General features: G+C 47.0%; 1 protein-coding gene and 1 pseudogene across 1 annotated transcript in view; one reads left to right on the top strand and one right to left on the bottom strand.

Annotated features, from left to right (window-relative positions):
• The window catches only part of GATA4 (GATA binding protein 4), a 58,851-nt gene that overhangs the window by 3,254 nt on the left and 29,465 nt on the right, over positions 1 to 26,132 (top strand). The window contains exon 2 of the mRNA XM_039875775.1: positions 11,166 to 12,277. Coding sequence (XP_039731709.1) covers positions 11,662 to 12,277 — 616 coding nt within the window. The 5' untranslated portion in view covers positions 11,166 to 11,661. The remainder of the gene's footprint in view (positions 1 to 11,165; positions 12,278 to 26,132) is intronic.
• Positions 24,360 to 24,429, bottom strand: LOC120613677 (uncharacterized; annotated as a pseudogene).

The following is a 26,132-nucleotide window of genomic DNA, read 5'->3' on the forward strand; positions in this document are numbered from 1 at the left end:
GGGAGAGAAAGAATGAAAATTCAGGGTTTTTGAAGTGAAGTGGACAGATTTCTCACATAATGATTGAAAATCGATCACTCTGGACTGATAAGGCTTTGTCTTATACTCTCTGCTCTGAGCTCTCTACCCCATCTCCACCCTACCCTCAAGCCGAGTGTGGGCTACTGTAACTGAGCATCTCCAGAGACTTCATGGGGAGGGGAGATTCTGCCCTCGCAAGGGAAGGGCCCAGCCCTGCGATGAGGTGGTATGAGATGGTGGGTGGAGGACAGGGCCAGGTTAGCCAAGACTCCTGGGGTTAGCACTGCATCTCTGTAAGTGAAATCTTGCCAGCTCCCCTTTATCTAGGTACAAATTATTCCATCTCACTCAGACCCTTTGCTTCTTGTTGTTTCTCCCTGTAGCTCCTTGCCCTTTGACAATTTGCCGTTCATTAACACCTCTGCTGAAGCGGGGCTGGGGGCTATGGAAGAAAGCAAACTCTGAAGGCAGCACGCTTTTGTCTTTCAATCAAACACATGCATACATGGAGAATGTGAAGAAAAGTTGAAAACAGCTAAGAAGTGGAATGTTGGGGATCTTCCAGTCTTTTTATTCACTCAGTTCAGAATAGGGTACATACCCATTTAGCAGAAATAGATAGGTCTAGCTATTGGAAGCTCCATGCCTCCCCTTTCCTTCTGCTGTTGCAAGAAACCAATTATTTCCAAACAATAAATACATCCAAACACTGATGGGTATTAGGGAGAAAGCAGCCCAATCTCTACAGGCACCTGCTGCTACTGTGGGGTGGTAGCCTGTGAGGCGATGTTACTGTCTATTACATGGGAGCCCAGTCCTGTGTGGAGGAGATGCTCACCAGAGTGAAGGACCGCAGGGCCTCCAGCCGCCAGCAGCCCCCGTCCGCCCCACTCCCACCCCCGCCACAGCCTCCCCACAGGCCCGCGAGGCTTTCGGAGAGAAAAGCTGTTTTCGCACTTGGGCTTTGAGCTTCCTTGACACTTTCCTGTCTCTCGCTTGGCCGCGCCAGATCTCGGCGCCTGCCTGGGCGTCTTCTCCAACTCGGGGTCACCTCGGCTCCGTGGCCAGGGGAAGGGTGCCGGCGCTGGCGGAGGAGGTGGAGGTTTTAGCGGAAACAACCCGAGCTGGCGCTGGGAACACCATGTCTCTGGTGGCCCCACAAGTCCCCCGATATGCGCGTCGGGTCTGGCGACTGGCTGTGCTCCAGCTGCTTCTGTCCCCATCGCCACCACTGCTCTCCCCGGGAGCGGTGCGGGGGCGGGGGGGGAGCCCTCAACTCGGGATTGACCTCGTCCTTGTCTGGTGCCCTCTCCTCCGATCTGGCCCTGGCCCTTTACTTCCCATTTCTCTTGCTTGTTTTCCCCTCTCCCTCGAGGTCTAGATTCTCTATTTCTGTCTCCAGGTCCCTTGACTCCTATCCCGCCTTCTTTCTCAGGATCTGCCGTCCCCGTGTCTGTCCCTGTCTGCTCTCTCTGCCTGTCCATTCCTGCTCTGTTTTTTTCCATAACACTCCACCATTTAACGTTCCTATTTGACTTATTTATTGTCTGTCTTCCTCTTACAGAATATAAGCTCCCGAGGCAGATTTTTTCTCTATTTTCCTCCATGCTGAATCCCAGCACCTTGAAAGTTCATGGCACAGAACAGGTGTTCAGTAAAGATAGAATGAATGAACTAACGAATGAATGAATCCCATCCCTCTCCAGCTCGCTCAGGCCTGTCCCACTTTTCGATTGCTCCCTCGTCTTTTCTGTCTTCCTCTCTGCCTGTCTTCCATCTTTTTTTCCCTTTCTGCCCTTTCTTTTTTTTTTCTGCCTCTCTCCACCCCCTCCAACCCATTTTTCTGAGGTTGTGGGGTCTACCTGGGTCTCTCTGTCTTTCCAGAATTTATGGGTCTGGGCTCTCCATGCCGTGGGACACAATGCACCTGGCGTCCTTTGTCTGTTTTTGTCCCAGGGACGCAGCAGCCTCACTCACAGATTGCTGTTGCCTGGCACCTAACCACCTGAACATGACTTCCAAAATCCTGACTGTCCGCTCTTCTTCCTGCAGACCCCAGAGCCCAGGGCTCCGAGGTTTTCTTAGGGGCAGCCCAAATGTGGGCAGGTCATTTGGAGGGAGCGTAGAGCTGAACCACACAGAAAAACACTCCCGGCAACCCAGACTGGGGTACTCTCTCCCTGTCTGTCCTGGGCTTCCGTGTCTTACTTTGAGAAACGGTGGTGACTCTGGGCACCTACTGTGTGCCAGAAAACACATTTCCCTTTGAGGGGAGTGTTCCCTTCTCCAATTCTCAGTAACCCTGAGAGATATTGTTAGCAATCCCTCTTGTATTTTTAATCATTTAACAAACATTTGTTGAGCATCTACTAAGTGCCAGCCATGGTCACTGACCTCATAAAATTTACCTTCTGAGGTGTGTGTGTGGGTGAGGGGGATGGTTATGTATAACCAACCACAGATAAATGAATCTATAACTTCTGGGAACATAAAGCCTATAAATAAAACACAATGATTGATACTTTATATATTTCAAGAACTTTTACCGTGCTTCCACTCTGGACTGGGCACCCAGCACTGCAATTTCAAAAGTCCCTGATACAGGAGGAGAGAGGGAGGATCCACAAGTGAAAGAATTGGGGCTAACGTCCTTAAGAGAGATCCCAGAGGTCCTAGAAGAATAGGGCCCTTTGGGACAGCCAGATCTGGTCTCGTGGCAGCCTGGGCAGCCGGTGCTGGATGCGGAAGGGGAGAGGGAAACAGGTTGGGAGGGGCGTGAGGGGCTTGCACGACGCAGTCAGCGTGGCTGCAGCGCGCTTGTCGACCAGCCAGCTGCAGTGCCCGGACTTGCAGGCGCCGGCACCGAGTTTCAGGTCTGGCCTGGGCTGCTCCGGGCGGGACCTGAGGAGCTCCCCCCCACCTCCCGCCCCATTCAAAAGCCTCTGGCATTCGTCCCGAGCTTAATGAAAATGTGGAGACTCCTTTTCACTTTTCTTTTTCTTCCTACAAGCTCTTATGTTATGAGACACGAGCTGTTTTATTTTAAGTTGATTTTAATTTTTACATGTCTGACGTACTCATTAAAGGAATTTTAGAAACATCTGAAAAGCAAAATGAGGGGTTAAAAAGTGTTTTATTATAGAAACTCGATATTAAATAGAATGGAAAAAAGAACCAAGACTCAGGAATAAAGATTTGAGACCTATTGCCTAGCTCACCGGCTTTACCACCTCGGACAAATGTCCTAACCTTTCTGAGTTCCAGAGGTCCCGTTCGTAGGGGGATGGTAACACCGTCTCTCTCTTCCTCTAGTGCAACGACGTTGTTGTTTCCTCGTGAAAAATAGAATCTGAGAGTGTTCTGCAATCGGGAAATGACTAAAAACTATGAAAGAGTGTGCCAAAAACTCTGGTCCTCAGGGCCGGAAGCACCAGGAAGCGTTTGCGGAGGTCCGTGAGCGACAGCATGCTTTCCTTTGCAGCACTGGGTAATATTCTTTAAAGCAAGACAATTAAAAACCATTGCTGCCTTCTGTCCTCACGTCTGCGTGTGGGAGGCTGATGATGGCTTCCTAGGGTGCAGAGCTCAGTTCCGGGTGCATGGAGGCGACGGTCTCTGTGTCCCCTCTCCCCACAAAGAATTCCCGGTGGCTAAGGCACTGAGCTCAAGGAGGGAAAGGTCTATGTAGCCTTGCAGCTTAATTCATTCTCCATTTTTCCATCAGCCTCGATCCTCACCCTGGCTCTCCGTGCTCCGCCCGCGGCGACTTGAGCAGGGGGTAGGGCGGGCCACGCGAGTGAGCACCAGTGTCGCAGAGAGAGGAGGAATCGGGCTGGCCGCGCCCATAACCTGCGGGGGAATTCGGAAGGGAACAGCAACCCGCATACGTTCAGCGCGGGTCACTTTACTTGTCTGTCCTGGAGTCCTTGTGCACAAGTACGCAGAGAAGCGTCTACATCTCAGAAGGAATTCGTTACACAGGAGGGATGACTTCTCTAGTCCCCTCTCTGGTGCTCTCACTTTGGGGGCTTCTTGTTCTCAAGACTTTGGGGACCCGTGTTTTTTCAGGTGTCCTTGGTTTTCGAGTAGGGCAGGAACCGAAGCTGATTTGCGTAGGGTGCCCCAGGGCCTCACCAGCCAGGACTTGGATTCTGGCACCCGACGTGGCGCTTAAAACAAGCCGGCTTGGTCCCGCCAGGAAATCCTGGAACTCCGTGTATGGAGACCCTCGCTGGTGTCACTGTGCATTCCACGTTTCACTGTTTAACGCCCCCCTCCCCCGCCCAGAGCTGGATTTCGGATTCCTCTGTGGACCGTCCCTCCTATAGCTGCGTCTCAGCTAGGGTACGGACTGGCTCAAGTCCCAGAGGCCGTTATGGAATAAGGAAACGGAACTTATTCTTGTGTCCTGGAGAGCTCTTTTCCTAAACGTACAGTACATTTAAGTAATTTTTGTTTGTATAAAATCTTAAGACTTGATTTTCCACTAGAGCCAGGCCTTTGGTACAAAGAGGTCAAAGACTTTTGCAGTATTAAATTTTCCCCGCGGAGTATGGGTAAGAAAAGCAGACGAGGACGTGATTGCGGTTGGGCCGCATCTGAGGATCGCCCTGGAACATCTCCTTAAAAATAGCCAAGACTCCGAACCTCCGAGCATCCACTCCCCCTCCCAGCGGCCTCCTGAACGAGAAAGAAGAAGCCTGGGAACCTGCCGATAAACCTCCTCCAGCCGGCGAGCCAGCGAGGCCTTGAAATGCTCCCCGCTCCTGGCAACGCGCGGCGGCCGAGGCGGCTCCCGCCTCCCCAAGGGAGGGAGGAGGCCAGCGAAGGAAGGAGGGAGGGAGCGAGGGAAAGCGAAACACCCCCAAAGATCAGGCCGCTCGCCAACCACCCTCTGGACTGTCCTTGAGCTGAGCCCTTTGGGGAGAAAGTTGGGGCTCTGGGCCCAGAGAAAGTCACGGGAAACAAATATCTCTGTCCCGGGCGCCTTCCTAGGAGCAACGAAATTTTCATGGGTCCCAAGCTTTAGCCTACCAAAAGGGCGCCAGCGTGCTGGTGGGGGGGTGGGTGGCGGGGGAAGGGGACGGGGCCTGTGTAAAGCTCTGTCGGGGGTCTGGCCTGGAGCGGACCTCCTGTGAATCCGGGGCTCCTCACACGCAAACTCTGAAGGAAAGGAGGCTCTTTCATCAGCAGTCTCTCAACAGTCCCAGAGAAGGGCCTGTTATTGCCTCCATCACTGTACAGAGGAGGAGACTGAAGTTCCAAGAGGCCCTGGCGTAGGGGAAGAGTGTGGGGAGGATCGCCGCACCGCACCCAGTTAATGCGAACCTCAGCACACGCGCTCTCTCTACGTGGCCCACTCCACACTACTGGAAGAAGCCTGCATGGGAGCGGTCTTTGTCCTTGGCTTTGGTGAGGACTCTCAGATGGCCGCTCCACCAGATGCTTAGCCCCAAGCCCTTGGCTTGTTGCTAAAAAAAAAATTTCACTGCCCAGTCCCCAGGCTCAGATTTTTTCATCCTCCACGGGTCGCGCGTGGAAGAAGCTCTGAGACCTTGGCATCCTTGGAGCCACAGATCCCCACGGAGGAGAGGCCGGGGCAACTCCCCATTCGTCCAAGCTCAGAATTTCAGTTCTCCAGAAAGCCTTTGTAGGCCCCACGCGCAGGCCTTCGGCTTCGAGACTGTTGCTCGCCCCAGGGGGGGATGAGGGCCCTTTGCAAACAGCGCAAGGGGCGCATACCCTTCTCCTCCGCTGCGTCTGTAAGTGTACGCGTCGCAGCGTCCTGGTGAAACTGCCTTTCCCCAGGTCCAGGCTCAGGGATCCCTAGGACCCCTCCCTCTTATGTTCTCAGGCCTGGGATCTGCAACGTCAAATTTTACAGAGGCGCTGGCAAGGAGTTGGGGGAGCTGGAGAAAGGACCCGCCCTCAGCTTCCGAGGCGCAAACGGGTCCAGGCGGGCTGTGACCTGAGGCGGAAGGGCTGCGTGGGTGCATCTAGTCCGCGCTCTTACCTTCCGCCGCCCCACACCCAGCCTCAGTTTTCTTTCCTGCGCTCATGCCCCTCTGGCCCTCTGCACCTTTAGCATAGGGAGAATTCTCTGCGCAGCCGCGTTCAGTCCTTCCTCTGGGATTTTCCTAAGAATCCCCACGAATTGGCCACGATCCCTTTGGGGGTTTCCTTCCACACAGCCCCGCGTCCTAGCCTCGTCGTCAGCGCCCGGGATGCTCTCTCGCAGGCCGGGAATCCACAACCGATCACCAACTGTAGGAGCGAGTGTCGCCCCTGCCCTCCTTCGGAGCCGCACAGATTTCGGGCAGGGTGGTATCCCGACCCACTCCCGACCCCTCTAATCTGGTATGAGAAACCTGCCCTGGGGAGAGAAACGCGGCTTCGAGGGGAGGGGGGAATTTAACCGAAAGCGTGAGAGCCACCGGCCGGCTGTTATCTGGAGCTGAAGGCTGCAGTAATCGATGGGTTATTTTTACGCGGTAATAGGGCCCTGTGATTGCTCTATTAACCTTTAGACCTGTCTGAGGGACTCTCGGGCTCGCAGCCCCGCTGCGCTGGGGCCTCTAGGCACTGACGCCGACTCCAAACTCGGGCCTGTCACCTTCCCCGCCCCCGCTCGAGGGAGGGGGCTGAGGCCGCTGGCAGAGCCCTCGCCGCCGAGGAGCCCCGCTGGACTGCGGAGCTCCCCAGGCCCCTGCCACGTCACTGGGATTATCGCAGCGGCGCCGCAGGCTGCATTGAAAATGGAAAGATCTGAAAGGAGAGGCCGCAGGAGATGGGAAGCGTCACCAGGCAGAGGTGAACGTTTTGCATAAATACATAAAATTGAGGGCTGGAGCCGGCGCCTTTCCGACTCATCCGGCTGCTGGGAAGGCAAAAAGAGGCTTCCATCTCTTCGCTCCGATTTGAGGGTGCCAGTCCCAAGTTTGATGTCTCTCCCACTTACCCGGAGTCCGGGGCCAGGAAGATCCCCCACCACCCACTACCTCCCGGAGACCTGCAGCCAGCCGGGCACTCCTGGTGACCTAGTGCCCTACACCCGATCGGGGGTCCCGCCCAAGAGGTCACTTGCTTCTCTATCAGCCCCGCCCCTCGCCCACTGCGTCAGGACCTGGACCTTCTGGAGGCTGGTGGGGAGGAGATGGTAGAGCGGGGGCTCGTTGAAAAAGCTGACCCTGGGCAAAATTGCAAACCAAATCGATCTCAGTTGGGGCGGTGGGTGAATCCCCGCGCTGTGGCGGTAGCACTTAGGCTTTTTCCGAGGAGATCTCTGCACCTGGACTTTGCCTGCTGGGGGAGTTTTTTGAACAGCCCTGCAGCCGGGCGCTCAGAGGAGGTGCTGCAGCCACGGCGCACCCCCGCCCCCCGCCCTTGCACGTGACTCCCACAGGCCAGTCAGCGACCGCGAGCGGGAGCACAGGGCCGAGGGGACCTGGGCGGCGAGCTGGGGGACTTGGAGGCGGCTGGCACAGTGGCTGCGAGAGGCTCCGCCGCCGCCAAAGCTCCAGGGCCCAGGAGAGCGCGTACCGGGCCTCCTGGACGCTCCAGCTCCGGCAGGTACGGTTTTTTCTCCCCTGTCTTTGCTCTTTCCCGCCCCCCGCGATACTCCGAGATCCCCCGCGCTAGTTTGCCAGGGAGTAGAGAGGCGACTGACTAGTAGGCGGAAAGGAGACGTTGGTCACTCACTCCACCTCTCCCAGTTGGCCAAACTCTGCTCTTCGTTTGCCTTTAGCTTAGCAGCTTCTTTAAATCGAAGTAAGATTTGGAGTGGGGGAAGTGGAGCGGGATATTGGAAGTTGCTTTGAGTCTTTTTGTGTGAACTTGAACGTTTTTAATCCCACCTCCGCGTACAGATTCTCCAGCCCATGTTTGCACCTCGCAGGCCTGGGCCTGAGTGGTGATATGGCCGTGCGAAACCACCCAGACTGACTTAGGACAGGCCACACGACAGCTCGAACATGGTGGGGCGCAGACAGAGGACTGTCGCCCGTCGGTGACTCTGGGGACGCAGAGTGGCGGTGAGAGGCAGAGGCCCCGGGGAGGCGCTCTGAAATCGCTAAGGGCTGCTGAGCGCCCGGACTTCATGCCCTTCTGGCCACCCCTCTCGCCTACCTGACCAGAGTCCTGGGAGCTAGACGCCCCTCACGAAGCTAACAACCCCATTCACCCACACTACTAGGTGACACTAGCTGACGGCCGGAACCCGGGCGGAGAGCAGGGACGTCCCTCCGCTGGCCACGGTTAGCTGCCCGGATCCACGATATTATGTCGATTGGCTTTGGGCTGGGGGGTCACCCAGGGGAGAGGAGGATGCCCTAGTGGTGAATTGCCACCAGGTCGAGGGAATGAGAGGCCTTTTGGTTGGGGGAAGAGGGTGCTGAGGGACCCACGCCGGGGGCGAAGGGAGTCAGGCAGCACCGCCGGCGCCGCTGGGGAGGTTGGGGAAGTGCTTGGAGAAGTAATTCCTGCATTTCTCAAAAGAAACGGGGAGCCAGGAGCAGATTTCAGGCTTTTAATCACAGAAAGGGTTTATTGGGGGTAATGGGGTGATGCCCCCCTCCCCCCACTTCTGAGTTCGTTTGTGTGTGGTAGCTTTCTGCCCGGCAGGCCCAGAGAGAAGGCACGAGCTGAGTGGAAAGGGCAGGAGTGACTTTTAAGTGGACGCAAACATTCGGGGACTCTGGACCTCCCAGCTCTCAGAAATAGATCGGAAAGGGGGCTGTGGGCTAAATCAAGTAGAAAGCACTTCCTGTCTTGCCTGTGAATTTGGGGTGAATTGGGATGATGGGTCAGAAGAAGAGAAACTGGGGCGCAGGCCTGGGCCCTCACGCAAGTCCAGACCTCTGCCATTCCCAGGAGGCCGCTGGGCTCCCTCAGCAGACTCCACGACCCGGAGGCAATTATGGAAACAAGCATGAATTGTTTTGAGGGAATAATTTCTTGTCTTTCTGCAAGGCTATACAGAGGGATATTTTCTCCACCTTCTATTGTCCAGTAATCCAACTCTTAAGTAATTTATCAACCACATAAAAAGGCCGAGAATGTAAGAAAGACAAATGTTAGATTTGACATTTTAGCGTTGACATTTTAAAGCTCAGTAAGTTAGCATTGGTATGTATATTGGCAGTTGTATTACAAAATTGTACATCTTCCTTTCTCGCAGTTATGTGAGAAAAAGCTTAACATGTTTTAGAACTGGAGAAATTGAGTATTACAGAAAATACAGTGAAATAGGTCAACTATTTGATTTAAAAATTAAATGGTGAATAATGAATATAAAATTAAATAGTGAATAAACCTGTGTATTTACTTATTGAAGGTTTTTTGCCTTCATTTTCAAAGGGGATAGCTGGTGATCTCAGGGAAAATTTTTTGTATCTGCTCTCTAACCAAACTTCTTACTGGAAGAAAATTTCCAATAATAAACCAATAATTTATTGTATAGTTTTGAAAGCAAATAATAATCATTTAGGAGTCAACTTGTGACTATAATACAGTGTTATTAATTCCATTATTATCTGTGATGTTGCACAATTGGTTAAAAGCATTATATAATGTATACTAGAGATTCCATATCTAGAATTTTTTACAAAAATAAAGATGACTATTACAGTACATAATACATCTGAGTCACTTTCTTAGGGTACATTAGAAACCTATAATAAGAATAGTTAATAATTATATAGAAATTTTTGTACCTGTTGTAACAGTTTTATAAGACCCTGTTATAAGTTATATTAATTTATTAATTTATTAATAAATTAACAAATTATATTAATTTATAATTCTCATCATAATTCTGTAAGACAGATGCCTTTAATATTTTCGTTTTTGCAGATGAAGAAATTGAGACACAGAGAGCTTATGTAATGTGTCTGAAGTCATTCATTCGGTAGTGGCAGAGCCTATATTTAGTATATAGTTCAGTTAATATCTTTGTAAGTCTACTATTGCAATGAAAAAGAAACCACTGTTAGGAGTAGCTGCCTCTTCTTACGGAGAAAAGTGGAAGTACAGTGCACAGCCTCAAACTCAAGAGCCTTAGAGATCCTGTATCCCACCCCTTTTGATTGTACTTCGATCTTAGACAAGTTTCAAAACTTTCCAATGCTTCAGTTCTCTCTTTTGTAAAACGAAGAGAGGCACTTTTACTTAGTGGAGTGTGGAGAAGAGGACCTGAACAGAGCAGGTGCTTCAGAACGTGGAGCTCTTATTTTATCAGCAAATTTGTCTGGTAAAATCAAAACACCGGATACAAGGATATAATGAGATCCTACAAACTTCTTTGCCCCAAGCAGCCTCACTGGTGTTCTGATTCCAGACATGGGTGGATCAGTGATTCTATATGAAAAGCCATTCAATGAATTGGAATGGTCTACTGAGTAGTTCTGTAAAGTGACTGTGTACATTCCTCTCACTTTCTTGGTCTTAATATACAATCCGCAAAATCTCTAAAATTTATCTATTTGCCATATATCTATGTATCTTGTCTTATGTCCACATGGCATAGTGTATGGATAAGAATTCTTTTCACCCAGATGTAGCATACAGTGTGGTCATTTATAGACATTTAGATTCTACCTCTAGCTTAAAAAGATTACAGACAATAATTTCTTAGGTTGCTGAGCTTTGTAAAGTTTGTCATTCTTTTCCGTGGGTAATTTAAATTTCTTTCATGCCCAGGCACGCTTAGGATAAGTGGGGGAATGGAGGTGGTGGTTTAGATTTCTTGAGTCCCAGGCACTCCACGGGAACCCAAAACCCTTGGACGTATATAATACTGTGACAATAATACGTTTGAAAAATAAGGTAAATTAAAGTCCTTCCTGAGAAGCAATACAAAAAAAAAAAAAAAAAAAAAAAGGGCCTAGATCACAACCAATAATTCCATGTCCAATAACCAGGAAGCCCCGCATCTCCAAGGGACCCCTCCCCCGGAGATTTCCTCGGACAGTCTGACCCTACGGCCTCAGTAAAACAAAGACCGCTGGTTACCTCGGAACCGCGTGCCTCCAAAACTGATCCCAGGAGTGGCCGTTGAGTTCGCAGTGCGGGAGAAGTTAACCAAGCATAGGGAAATGGACCCTGAAAGTTCGGGATGAACTTCTCTCCCTTTTGTCTTTCCCCCTTAGGACCCTGGCTGCGGCGAGGAGGAAAAGAGCCAGCCCGGCCCTGGGCTTTGGAACCAGCCTACCGCGCCCTGCGCCCGAGGCTGCTGGTGTCCTGAAGACTGTGCGCTGCAACTGCTCCAGGCGTGACCCAAGGCCCGTGCCCCGCACCCGCGCCCAGGCTTTACCCCGCATCTTCTGCCACTCCTAGACGCTCGGGACCTCCAGGCCCTGGGGTGGGGTGGACTCAGCCCCTCCTTCACCACCTCTTGGAACCACCAAAAATTCAGTTTGGGATTTTCCAGAGTAAACAAGAGCCGAGCGTCTTTTGCTCAATGATGGATTTAATACATATATATTTTTGAGGGATTTTTATTTTTAACATTCGATTTTGATCTTCGTTTTCGTGACAGTCCCTCCCCTGTACATTATTTTTTATGATTATTATTTTCTCTCCGCGCATTGCTCCTTGACCGCCGAGTGAGAGAAAGGACTCAGCAGCTGAGAGCTCGCAGGGGCGATGTACCAGAGCCTGGCCATGGCCGCCAACCACGGCCCCCCTCCCGGGGCCTACGACGCGGGCGGCCCCGGCGCCTTCATGCACAGCGCGGGCGCCGCGTCCTCGCCGGTCTACGTGCCCACGCCGCGGGTGCCCTCCTCGGTGCTGGGTCTGCCCTACCTCCAGGGCGGAGGCGCGGGGGCCGCGTCCGCAGCCACCTCGGGCGGCAGCTCTGGGGCGGCCCCATCGGGAGCCGGGCCCGGGACCCAGCAGGGCAGCCCCGGCTGGAGTCAGGCGGGAGCTGAGGGAGCCGCCTACACCCCGCCGCCCGTGTCGCCGCGCTTCTCCTTCCCGGGCACCACCGGGTCCCTGGCCGCCGCCGCTGCCGCCGCTGCGGCCCGGGAAGCGGCGGCCTACAGCAGCGGCGGCGGGGCCGCGGGGGCGGGCCTGGCCGGCCGCGAGCAGTACGGGCGAGCCGGCTTCGCGGGCTCCTACTCCAGCCCCTACCCGGCCTACATGGCCGACGTGGGCGCATCCTGGGCCGCGGCCGCCGCCGCCTCCGCCGGGCCCTTCGACAGCCCGGTCCTGCACGGCCTGCCCGGCCGCGCCAACCCCGCAGCCCGACACCCCAATCTCGGTGAGTACTGATCGGGAGTACGGGGGCCGGATGGGGACCGGAGTAGAGGCTGTCCTGAGCCCTGTCGGGGGCTTTTAATTTTAATGTGTGTCGGGGGGGAGGGGGAGGGGAGGTGGCGGGGACAGCGGCGGGGCGTGTGTGAATTTCTAAGGAAAGCAAACTGGACGACAGAAGCTGGCGGCGCGGGGCGATGGTGACGGTGAAGGTCACAGCCCCCAGGAGCCCAGATTCTGTTGAGGGCTGGCCTGTCTTCTCGATGCTATTATGAAGGAGAGGTGGCTGCAGGGTGGTAGGGTCTGAGCGCGTCCTCCGTGCAGCCCAGACGTCGGGGCTGCCTATGCCTGCCGCGGCCCGGGCAGCGCCCATCTGTGGCTTCCTGCTGGAGGCCAACGGGCTCACGGGGGACCTGGGAAGAGCAGCTCGGCAGCCTTCGGTGGACCGCGCTGGCGATCGCTGGGTTTCTGCGCGCTTCCTCCTGGCCCTCCCTCAGAGTCCTCTGCAGGAAACTGATTACATTGGCTTGGGCCCAAGATCTTCTGGGCCATTTGGCGGCCCAGTTGGAGGATCCCTCGGGGTGGCAGATAATTTTCCTGTCGGGGATTTCACACCGGGAACAAAGGAGGGACCGGAGCTATGGAGATGGGTTGAATGGGGTAGGCACCATGTGAGTGCTTTGGGGCCAAAGCGTATTGTGGCATTGTGCTGGTCTGCCAGGCAGATGTGCCTAGGGGTGCATTAAACGCACTGCCTGGTCAGTGTCCGGGAACACGGGAAGCCCAGAGGGACTTCTTCATAATGCTGTCTTGATAATGTCCGATTTAAACGGAGACTTTGCTGCAGCATCTACGTGTTGTATTGATAATGCTGTCAAGATAATGCTGTCTTGATAATGCTGTCTTGATAATGCCCGATTTAAACGGAGACTTTGCTGCAGCATCTACGTGTTGAGCCTCCGCTTGTCCCGAGGGCGGAGGTTAGAAATAGCCCATCCTAATGGGCACAATTTAATATATTTTTTGCATGTCACACTTGGGAAGGATGCCGACATGTGCGCCCCTGCCCGGATTTACAGACGAACAAAATGAAGTCTGAGAAAAGACCTCCGCGCTTTGGGCTGGGAGGGAAAGGGAAGTGGCAACCACTAGCTAAAAATGCAAACGACCTCTGGTCCTGTGGAATTTCAGGAAGGGAAAGGATCGGGTGTGGATGGAGATGGCTTTTGTGTGGGAGGGGAAGCCCAGACTTGAGAAACAAAGTTAACATTTATTGACTACCTACTAAGTGATAAATCCTTTCGCATTTGTTCTCACTTTGAAGAGTAAAACCTGTCCCTCCCAGGTTTCCAGTCTTGGGTTGGCTCCGAGAAGGGACCTAGCTTTGAAGAGCTGTTAAATTATTCTCTGGCCCTGGGTGGCTAGGGAACGTCTCCAGGGGGGTCCAGCCAAATACACATCCCAGGTAAACTGATTAAACGTGGAAGTGGCGCCGGGGGCTGGGTCGGTGGCTCCTAGTTTCCCCATCCCCGTCGCGGGGGAGCCAGACGGCACACCCCAGGGGAGGAGGGGCACCTCCGGAGCCTTTGGGGAGGACCAGCGTGAGATAGCGCGTGTGACATCTCCATACAATGGCGGCTCCGGGTAGGCGTGTTGTGAGGTGGGGCGCTTTGGCCCTGCATTCCTAGAACTCTTGCATTCTCTCTGGAACTTCTGTTTCAAAATAGGTCCCCATAGTTCCACTTTTTTTTTAACTTGAGATGGGAGTGAAGCGGTTGTTTTGTAACCCTTATAATCCTGGAGTGAGAATTTGGCCTTTGGTTAAGGAAAAAAAAAAAAGACAAGTTCAAAAGCCAAAGTTGGAGGATACTTCCTGGTCAGCAGAATTACAGCCACAATCATGTAAAATAAATAAATAAATAAATAAATAAATAAATAAATAAATAAATAAATAAATAAATAAAGATACGATGTGAGTGCATGCAGTGCATATTTAGATTCTAAAATGTAACGGGTACCAAGCAGGAGGGTCCAGAGTAACGCATGTTTCCCAAATTCCAGTGTCAACAAATGGCAAGCATCCCTTCAAGGAGAGCCTCCTTGCCAAGAAGTGTGACCTGTCTTCTGTTACTCTTGTGCTCTGTCCCACTAGCGCAGGAAGTCCCACCTGAGGACAGCCCTAGGATCTGGCCTAACAGCTGGATTTTCTCTTTTACACATAGTCATGTGTTTTAAATGGGCCAGCCCTGAAAGGTTCCATGTTATCTTTGTGAGGGAACATGAGGCGGGTTGACTTTGTTGGCATTCACATCTTCAGGTGGCAGTTACATAAAAGCAAGTTAAAAAGCAGTGCCCGTAAATGAGCTTTTTATGTGTTCCTCACATCACATGGACCATCCTGGAAATGCCTGGTAACTCTCTCGAGGACCGACCTTGGAGTATTAACTGACACCAGGTGATAGAAGGATGCCAGAAGGATGATAAGGGATTACTGGTTCCATGGTATTTATTGATAGCTTGCTGTGTGGAGTTGCCACCAGGCCCTGAGATGACAAGGCAATGTGGTGGTATGACTCAAGCAAACCTATGTTCAATCTCAGGTGCCCCTGTGATATTGGTCAAGTTACTCTCTCAATCTCCTCTCTTTTTCTGTAAAATGGGATAATTATAGCTCCTTTTAGTATTGTCTTAAATTAGAAAAATAATGTCTGTGAAGTACTTGGCTTTGGCCTCTCCTAAATGATGGCTATTTTATTAAACAGTCATACATTATCATGTAGAGTGGTCAATTTTTCCGATTTCTCAGGACTGAGGGGTTTCCCAGGACTTGGGAAATTTAGTACTAAACCTAGGACAGTCCTTAACAAATGGAGATGGCTGGTCACCCTAAGCAGACATAATGGTGAATGACCCAGCAGTATGCTACAGTAATGAGTGGAGAGCAAAGGACAGAAGACAGAGGTTCTTCCCTCTGTGTATGAATCTGGAAGTTTTCACCTAAGTAGTGCCATCTGCATTTGGTCTTGAAGGGTGAATAGGAGTATGCCAGAAGTACCTGCAATTTCAAAAAAAGAAAAAGAAAAGTTATGCCCTCATTTACTGTCAACACTGTGTAGTATCATGAAATGATACAACACAGCTTGGCTTTTGCTTAAATAATGTATTTATCACCATAGGTTAAAAACACACACACTAACTCACCTTTCACTCAGAAACTTTTTAATTTCAGTGAGGAAAACTAAGAGAACACCTGTATTTTTCTAGAAGTATTAACTGCCTTAATATTAACAATAGATAATACCTTGCCAGAGTTCTTATGTTGGTTATTGGAATAAGGCAAAAATCAAAGTCATAAAAGCTAACAGGGGCCTCTGTAAAGCCCTGCATTTGGACTGGAAGGAATTATTCTACCTTGACTGCAATGTATATGAACTTTAATCCATTCCAAGTTCAATATGAGCCACAGCCCTAAAGCAACTGTTGAAATCATTAATTAGGCTGCATTAATGGAATTATGTGACCTTACTGAGGGCAGGTAGAGTCTTACTCATATTTAAGTGCCTGGCACATGCTGGGCAGTTAGCAAATATTTGAGTAGAGATCTAGGAGGCAATTGCCTTAGTACTCTGCCCAGGTCAAACTGCACACTATGGCCACTTAAGAGGCCAACTTGGGGGCCTCAGAAGATTGAGCAGGTTCTGGAAACTTTGGAAAACCACGGGAGCTGTTTAAGTTGGAGAAGTCACAGAGTCGATAAGAGAGGAAGAGAGTAACTGCATATAGATACCTAAAAGGCAAGTCTATGGCCTTCTAACTTAATGTTGCTCCAGGTGAGCAGGTATTAGGTTTGAGAAGAAAACTTTCTCACACATGATTGTAGTTGTTGAAACGGACTATGGAATATGGCTGGCTTATTTTAATAATAAAGCCCAGGGCACTAAAAGTGCTTAAGGAGAGACTGCATTGCCATCTGCCAGGGGAGCCATGCAGGGAATTCTTACGTTTCAAGGGCTCGGGTCATGTCTGTATGGATGTGAAATAGTTATAGCAGGATAGCATAGCTGTCTCTCCTTTTAAAGAACCCAATCAGAATAGTTACACATATAACGATTTGTTAAAACTCATGGAAATGTAAAACAGGAGTACTTTATTTTATGTATATTATACCACAATAAAGTTGATTTTTGTACCAATTAATGGTTGTAAATTCTTAAGGCTAAAAAGGAGACAGTGGATATTGTATGTAAGTATGTCTTGAAGGAAATAGCATTGTAGTAGATGTTACTGGAAAAGCTGTGAAAATATATTTTATTATGGAATAAGAATTTTTTTGTATAATAGAGAAACAAGCAATTATAATATTTTTAAAAGAGCTCAAAAATTTGAAATCATTTCGAGGTTTGATAAAAAAAAATGAGGGAGGTGGACAAAATAACACAGTGAAATATATGTCTACCAGTGTTACCCCGATGGTTTCTTTAAAAGCTTTGCTTCGTTCACAGTGTTCTAAGACTTTGTTTATGGTGTAGGTCGGTGGAAAATTCTGAAGTGTTTTCTGGATCTTTTTCTGGAATCTCAATCTGGAATTGCTTATCAATGAAGCCAGTTGCTTTCAGAGCGAGTTCATTTATACTGGGAACTTTGTGAGATCAGCTCTTAAGTAGCATGTTTGGCCAGAGAATGATTTGTCAGTCTTTGAGAAAACCAAAGTTGTTTAACTTTCCGGTTACCACCCTGAGCAGGTCATTCAGAGTTGGGGCTGGTCTGTGGTGCTTAGTTGAGAACCAATTAAATGGGAAAGGTGTGTAGGAGTGGCCAGGGGTGTGTCACTGCTTCTAGTGAGACCTGTCACCTGCCCAATTGTGTCCCATCAAAAGGTCAGGCCACATTTGCTAGGCACTTTCTAAGCACTCAGGTGGAGTGATGCATGCACAGGAGACAGTTTTAGATAACACTTTCTTCTGTATCCCACCCCATTTTTTTCTTTTACTTAAATTAACTAAGAAAACAAAAATACTCTGAGGTGTGGGGAAACAGGAACTCTGATACCTGTGGGTGGGAGTGTAAATTGGTACAACCTTTATGGAGAGCCCTTAGTGATAACTGACAAATTACAAAGTAGATGCCCTTGACCCAGAACTTTAATTTCTAAGAATTTATTCTACAAATATACTGGCACATATTAGTTGCAGCATTGTTCATAATAATAGAAATTGAAAATAACCTAACTGTGCATTTATAGGGGATTATTTGTATACATATGGTACATGCAAACAATAGGATATCAGGTAGGCATAAAAATTAGGAAGTTCATTATGTAATGATATGGCGTCCTCTCCAAGACATTTATAAGTGCAAGATATGTGTGTGGCATGATATTTGTGTAAACAAAAAAACAAAAAGCAAAAAACAAAAAAAAAAAGAGAAAGAGAAGAGAAGATTATATACATTTGAAAATACTTAATTTATCCCTAGAAGTAGTATTTGCAAGGCATTTGTAACTTTGATTGCCCATGGTGGGGATAACTGGGTTGGTGAGGGATAAGGGTGGGAAAGAATTTTCACCATATATGCCTTGGAACCTTTTTAATTTTTAAAACATTTTAACTATTTTTTAAATAATCATTTCTGTGCTGCTTTATTAAATAACAAAAAAATGCATTTATAATATAGGGTGGTTAAAGTTAAATTTTATTTTATTTTATGATCGTAACCATTTTAGTGTATAGTTTAGCAATGTTAAGTATATTCACATTGTTGTGAAACAGATTTTTCCTTTTGCAAAACTGAAACTGTATATCCATTAAATATCTCCCCATTTCTCCCTCTCCCTAGGTCCTGGTAACCACCATTCTACTTTCTGTCTCTATGAATTTGACTACCTTAGACACCTCATATAAGTGGACTCATATAGTATTTGTCTTTTTGTGACTGGCTTATTTCACTGAGTCTAATGTCCTCAAGGTTCATTTCTATTTGTAGCATGTGTCAGAATTTCCTTCCTTTTTAACGCTGAATAGTAGTCCATTGTATGCATATGCCACATTTTGTGTGTCCATCCATCATCCATCATGGACACTTGAGTTGTTTCCACCTCTTGGCTTCTGAAGAATGCTGCTGTGAACGTGGGTGTACAAATGGAATCTTTCGATTTTTGAACCATGCGAATATATTACTAATTTTAAAAATACTAAACCAATTAAGTTTTTGAAAAGACATACAGTATTCATGAATTAACTTCCTGAAAGTCTACCTGCCCATCTCCCCCCTTTTTAAAACAGGGATCTATTTTAGTTTATGGATGCACAGGAAAAGTACTTTAAAACAAATTGTTGTTTATTGACTATGGCTTTTGATTTTTTCTTATTCAACAGATTGTTTTACCGAGGGGACATAAAACCTTATCCTACTCTCAATACTGTCTACAAGTAACAGATCTCAGTCAGCAATTGTCAGATGTCCCACCCCAGCACCGAGGTGGCTTCCTAAGATGCCTTTATGGGCACATACACAGGCGACCTTGCCTGGTGTGAGTAGTTCTCCCTTGGGTTGTATTGGGGCCAAATCCTTAACACCTCTAACCTAGGAGAGTGATGGGATTGTGTTAGAAAAAACAATTTACTTACCTCTGGGGCAAGGTAAGTCTTTTAACAAATTCTTTTCAGCCTGTTCTTTTAAGACAATTGAGTTGTATGGAATTTAGAGCTGAAGTGAGTTGCAAAGGTTGCTAATTCCTTTTGCATGAGAACGTGGCAGGACCGCTGGTTTTATCATTGCCTTGCTCTAGAAGAGGCAATTCTTGCAGGCTGGGGATGTGCCCCTTTGAGAACTCTAAGGGGCTTTTTGGCATCTAAAAGCGTTTGTCAGCTGTGCCTTCTATGGCCTGCACTTTCTGAATAAAGTGCAGGGGATGAGGCTCTCTCAAGGTTTGGGGATGAGTATCTCTCTGCTATATTGACTTTCTGTGGTCCATGGCATGGTCTTTTATAACACATCCACGAAGGATTATTTAAACATTTTATTGGCTATCTATAGAGCTACTCCTTTGTCTCTTTCTAAAGAAGGTAGGGAAGAGAATATGAGTGGGGTTATAATAGGAATAACCTTCGATCTGTTTTAATTTATACAAAATAAATGTACAAGTTTAGGTACATTAATGTTCGGAAGCTACCTAACAACTTTTCAGGAATAGTAGCCTATATCTTGTGCTACATATATGCCTGTACCTTGCAGGATATATGTGCAATTTATATACAATAAGTTAGATCCTTTATTAAGGGTCAATGAGGCAGATGTCAGGTGACAGAGACTTTGGAAGTCCTTCCTGAGAGTAGATATCCTGATCTCCGTCTTGCAGGAAAGGAAACTGATGCTCAGAAAGATTAAGTAACCTGCCCAAGTTCTCGCTGGTGGGAAACAGCAGCTCTGGCTTAGAACTCAGTTAAGGCCAAATCCAGGACCATGTTTTCCCCACATTTACCACACTTTGCATTTATTTGCACTTATCCCTTCAGGGCCAGAAGCTGTTTGGTGGTGGAAGGACTCAATTAAACTTTAGAATTTTCTGTTACTTGTCTCTTCACCTGCTCCCTCTCCCCTGTGTAGTTTCTCTTCCGTGTCTTCCTGCTTCCCTTCATGCGTCTCCAGGTGCAGTGGCTTCCGGAGTGACCTTCCATCTCATTCCAACACTGTAGAACTTGCAGCGTTAGGAATCCTTGCCTTGCAGAGCTTACTTTTCAGTCTCCTGATTCTGGCGTGCAGAGAATTAGAGAGAGATTTCCCAGAATTCAGACCCTTCAAACTAGAGGATTCTCGCTCTGGAGAGACTGATGGCTGCATAAGAGCAAAACCATATGGCTCTCTCAAATCCCTTTCCTAAAAGAAAACTAATACCATCTTCTTTGTATTCCCCTTTCTCTGAAGATTCAAATGTATTTGTGGGAGGAGCAGAGAAAAGAAGGGAGAAAAGGACAGTAATTATGTTTTAAATGAAGATGAGAGTAGGTACATGGATCAAGACAGTGAATATAAAACCCCAGGCCTGAAGAGCCCGGTGGCTTTGGTCTGAATTGAACACACAAGTCATCAATGGAAGCTTTCTCGTTTCTGGCAGGGGGCCGATGGTTTTATCTATTACTGCTCTGTAATCAAAATTGAGCCAGGATATTCAAGCCTCTAATCTGAATGAAGGGATTTGGGGTTTTTGGCCTTCAGCATTTTGCGGAAGCCCCCAAATTGACTTCAGGTCTTTAAATATTTTTTTCCCCCAAAGGAAGAATATAATCTAGGCAGGTAAGCCATTCCATATGTTTAAAGTGGTTGAGAAGCCTCTGCAAGTGTGCAGTGTTGAACAGTCACAGATGTACTTTACTTTGGAGGATGAGAAATGAAGGCATTACCACCAGAATCTGGTGGGAAGTTTTAAGGATTATTAAGCCAATCGCAGATTCGGTTTTGCTTCTTAAAATTGAATTTGGTCCTTAAATTATTTTTTAATCTTCTTTTCTTTCTTCCCAGTTTAAATCTTCGTTTCTACTTCTAGAAATCCAGTCAAACTTTATCACCTCCATTCAGAATTGATCGATAGCAACAGGTGAGCAGGTTAATTATAATCGCAGAATAAACGCTGAAGTCTCAAAGTTCACCACTTTTGCAATGTTTCCAAACCCCTCAGGGACCATGCCAAAAGACTCTCATTGACCCATTCCGAACAGGTGTGGGAGTTTGAACCAGAGGCAGACAATCGGATCTGATTCAAGACAACTCAATTTGGTTTCTTATCTGCAGCTTTTCCTATCTTATGATGTCTGTCATTTCAAATAAAAAAAAAAAAGTTCAGTCAATTGAGCTGGGAAATAGCAAGTTATATTTCTGATAAAAGTTTTCTAGTCGCTGTTTTATCAGATCGGTTTGAAATTGTATGTGTTTCTGTCAAGGTCTGCAATGACCTTTTCAGATATTTTATCAGATATTAGGTGGGGAAACATTTTTTTTTCCTCTCTTTTTGCTTCAACCTAGCAAAGAATGACCTGACTTCCAAGACCATAAATCAAAGCTGGTAAAGAGAGGCAATAATACAGGTTACCCCTCAAAATTGAGTAGGCGGGGAAAACAAACAACAAATAAAACCTTTCCCTAGCATATGGAGAGAACTTAACTTGACCCTAAAGAAAGAATGTGGTTCTCACGGAGTACACACTTAATAGGAAAACACTGCTTATTTGGAAAAAGAAAATGTTTTCCAGGTCAAAGATGGCTTCAGAAAAACATACTATTTTTTTTTTTCAAATGGTATCAGAAGAACTTAATTATTTTTTTTATTAAACTATGTATGTTTAATATAGAAAAATGAAAAACTCATATAAACCAATGTACAAATATTTGGTAATCTTACCATCCAAAGATAACCGCTGTTAGGCATTAATCTTTTTAGTTACCATACATATACAGACGTGTGTATCTATATATTTAAACAATCATAAAAGTTACTGTTTAGTTATTTCATCATCGAAGAAAGTTTTTATAAGATTAGTGGCTCAGACTGGCTCCTGAAGATGATCCCTTAAACAGAGCAAGAATGAGAAATGGACTGAAGGAACTGCCAGTAATAAATAGCCAATCGAATGGGAGAGTTGTATGTGAAAACATAATTTTTCAATCTTACAGCATATTATGTAGAGCCAATTTAAAACTAGAGCATATTTATAAGTTTTAAATGGTTGCTCCCTTGAAGTGAGGTGACCAGTTGCAGGGTGTGTTGATTTGTGAGGCTCCAAATGCTGGATGACTTTGGACCACTTACTTAGTTTGAGTATCTGCATTTATAAGGTTAAGAAATCAGGCCAGGAGCAGGAATGGTGAGAAGGGCTGCTCCGGCGCCCTTTGGGAGATTTAAAATCCAGAGTCTTGTGGATTTTAGTGATAATAGTTGATGATGGCTTTATCTTTCCTCATACCAAAGCTACCATGGTAACACGTAGCCTTCATGAGCTTGCCTAGGCATCAAACTCAAATTCTTTCAGTCTGTGTAAAGGAGGTTTTCATGGCTACCAGCCTCATTTTAAGCAACAGCATCTGAGAAATTTAGGGTTTGATGGCCCAATTTTAGTTTTTCTTTTATATAACAAGATACTTAGCTACCAAAATGTAAAAACAACTTTGGGAAACCATAGGTTAAGTGACCTCAGAGTTGGTCTCAGTTTGTTGTTCCTCTGGTTTTACTTTTCTGTACCAAACCCATTCAGTGTCTGAGGTCCCAGGTGGCTGTGGAGATCCACAGAGGGTAGGGCGCCATTACAAACACCAGTTCCAGACACAGACACATCATTTGCTTCATCAGGCAACCAGTCAATGAATATTTTGGCCTGCTTGCTGTGATCTGGGCACTTGTTAGGCTTTGGAGATCAAAAATGAACACGATCTCTGCATGCCAGCAGCTTGCGGTCTGGTGGGGGAGATAAAAAGTGAATGTGTACTCTCAGTGTATGGGGAGCTGTAGCCGGGTCCATCTGGGTTCCACAGGAGCCCTAGGATTCTTAAACTGGCCTTGTTACCAGAAGTTCAGACCAGGCTTCCTGGAGGAGAGGACTCCTGTGTTAAGTCCTATGTGACGATTAGGAGTTTGCTGCATTGGAGGAAGGACATTCCAAGGTGAGGCTGTTTCTTGAGTCTGGCTTTTCTGCAGTATTGGGTGGGAGGACATGAGGCTGGAAAGCAAGCAGAAGCATCTAAAGACTTTGGACTTGTCCTCGATGAAAGAAGACTTCAAAGGAGAGTAGTGGAGTGGCAGGATTCGAGTAGCATTTTGGATGAATCACTTTGGTTATAACATAGAAAAGCCAAAAATTGTGGCTCTCAGTTTTTTTGTTGCTTCACTCTTGCAAGGCGATGGCTGCTTTACCTCTGCACTTCTGCAACTGTCCCCGACTGGAGAAAGAACTCTGATGGGAAGGGAGCGACATGCTACAAGGATATTTTGGAAGAGTTCATGTCTAGGGCTTTAGCAGTAGGACACAGCACAGTGGAATGGCTTGTGTCCAAGCTGAGGTGGAAAGAAGGGGCAAAAATTCAGGCCTGATTCTAGTTTCCCAAACCAGATCTTCCCTTCTCTGCGCTGGAAGGGAAGAGGGACAGGGACGTGGCTAATCTGCCCCCGGAGGCAGGGTCCCACCCTCTTCTGTAATTCCACCTTCTTTTTGCTCTGTCTTTAAAGGTGAGGTAGGTGCCTAGAGTGGCTTTGAATTGGAATATAGATAATTACAGGGGAAAGTACTGTTTACACAGGTATGCATCACTAGATCCTGTAGGTTGGATTAGCCAGAGCAACAGGAGGGGTAAAAGTGAAGATGATTTTAAGTTCAATTCTTGCCTTTTAAACAATTTTTAAACATGTTAAATTTCAAACACATGCAGAAATAGAGTAACTATTCACCCTCCCCTCAACCACCGCTCATTCCCAGCTGTATTTCATCTACATCTTCCCCTCCCCCTATACTGTTATTTTAAAGACCATTCCAGACAACTTATCATTTCTTCTATAAATACTTATTTATGTATCTCTAAAAGATGTAAGGGCACTTTAAAAAAATATAGCCCTACTGCGAGTATCACTTTGAAACACATTAACTATTACTCCTTAATATGCAACCGGTGTTCAAACGTCTTAACAGTTAGTTCAAATCAGGATCTAAATAAGTTCCATGCGTTGCCTCTGTTGATATGTCTCAAGTTTATTTTAATCTATAGCATCCTTAGAAAATTACCAATGAAATGATTTTTTTTAGTATGATTAGGAATTCATGGATTTAAACGTACATGGTATGTTTTGATCTATGTAGCTATCCTAATGGATGCTCAGATTTTCCCACCTTTACCAGTGGGAACTTGTTCAAATTGGTTCCTGAATTTTTTGACAAAAATCTTAGTTTAATCTTTTTCTGCTCTCTGTACTACAAAATGTTCCAAGATCTTCTCATGCATTTTCTCCTCCCAGACCTGGATGTGGTCATTTATCCAAGAAGCCCTGGATCCTTTTAGCGAGGAATGGTGTTTGGACACCACTCTTAGAGCTAGCTCTGCTAGCTGAGCTTTTGCACAGGGGCCATGTTCATCTTCTCTGTATTCTTCCAATTTTAGTATATGTGCTGCCGAAGCGAGCACTGCTAGCTGAGCTTTTGGATATTGGGTTAGTCACTTGATATAGAGAGTTAGGAAATACTTCCCCACCCCACCGAAAGATAAGATAAAATGTTATGTGTGTTGATATCAGCACTTTCAATTCAAATTTAGCTCTAAAAGGCTTTTCCTTCCCCTTACACAGCTTTTTCTTAACTGTGGTAAAATACATACAATATAAAATTGACCATTTTAATCATTTTTAAGTCTATAGTTCAGTGGCATTAGGTGCACCCACCTTGCTGTGCCACTGTCACCGCCGGCCATCCCCAGAACGTTGTCAACTCTGTATCCGTTCCCCCTTGTCCCCAGCCCCTGAAAACCGCATTCTCCTTTCTGTCTCTGTGAGTTTGGCTACTCTGGATGCCTCGTGCAAGTGGAATCATACAGTATTTGTCCTTTTGTGTCTGGATTATTTCACTTAGCCTAACATTCTCCAGATTTATCCATGTCGTACCCTGTGTCATCATTTTCTTCCTTTTAAAGGCTGAATAATATTCAATTTATGTGTCTACCACGTTTTGTTTATTCATTCATCTTTTGATGGACACTTGGGTTGCATCTGCCTTTTGGCTTTTGTAAATAATGCTTGTTGAGGTGAAAGCATCCAAACCTGTCGAGAATTTTTATAAAAATTTGAGTTAAACAAAGGATATGCCTGGAAGCGTGATCTTAATAGTCTAGGAAAAATGCTTCCCAGAATGACAGTTTGCAGCTTCTTTTATGCATTTGGAATTAGGGAAGGAACATAATGAAGATTACAAGGTAGGAGAAAGCAAGACGGGGATTGGATTATGGGATAGTTAAGATTATGTTCTTTCTTGAGGCTGGTCACACTTACTTGAAAGATGTGTTAAACTAGATGCACAGAAATAATGAGCAGTTGAAGACGAAGACAAACCCTTTACTAAAGAATTTATATACCTGAGGCATGATTACCCATGTGACCTATCCAGTGGGCGATTTATGATCAGTCACCCTGCGAGGCTACTTTCTGTAGATACCCTTCCTCTGTCCACATGCTGCTGTTTGACGTGGGTGTACAAATGTCTGTTCGAGTCCCCGCTTTCGGTTATTTTGGGTTTATACCCAGAAGTCGAATTGCTGGATTATATGGTAATTCTGTGTCGTTTTGAGGAACCATCATACTGTTCTTCATGGCAACCTCACCATTTTACACCTTGTATGCATCTTTACATCTATAAATCTATTCGTCCACACCAAAAATCCTGTTCTCAACAACCCTAACATAATTCCTTGTTTGCTTTATGTCATAGCATCCATGGAGTCTCATAAAAACAATACCAACATTTTCACTAACCATCCATTACAGGAACCAGTTTTGTCCAATTTGGTCATTCTTTGCCTTTGACTTTGGGTTTACCTCTAGTGTTTCTAGCTCTTGACTTTGGGCTCTTCTTCAACTACATGAGTTGGGTTGGTCATGGCGGACTGTCTCTGCTTCTAACTCCTCGATGCAGTGCTCCACCTCAGATGGCCAACTGGGCATCTTAGACATTGTCACCCATATCTTGGACCTTTTCCCAAGAGTGCAGCACCTTAGTTCCCCTTTAGGAACTGGCAGGGTTGACATGATTGGGGCCAGATTTGGAGGTCTTTGAAAGGAATTTAGGGCTTTATGCATAGAGGGCAAACATGACCAAATCAGTAAATTGAGAATACATACC

This window comes from Pteropus medius, unplaced genomic scaffold, assembly GCF_902729225.1.
Source record: "Pteropus medius unplaced genomic scaffold, Ma_sr-lr_union100, whole genome shotgun sequence".
In the NCBI taxonomy this organism is placed as follows: Eukaryota; Metazoa; Chordata; class Mammalia; order Chiroptera; family Pteropodidae; genus Pteropus; species Pteropus medius.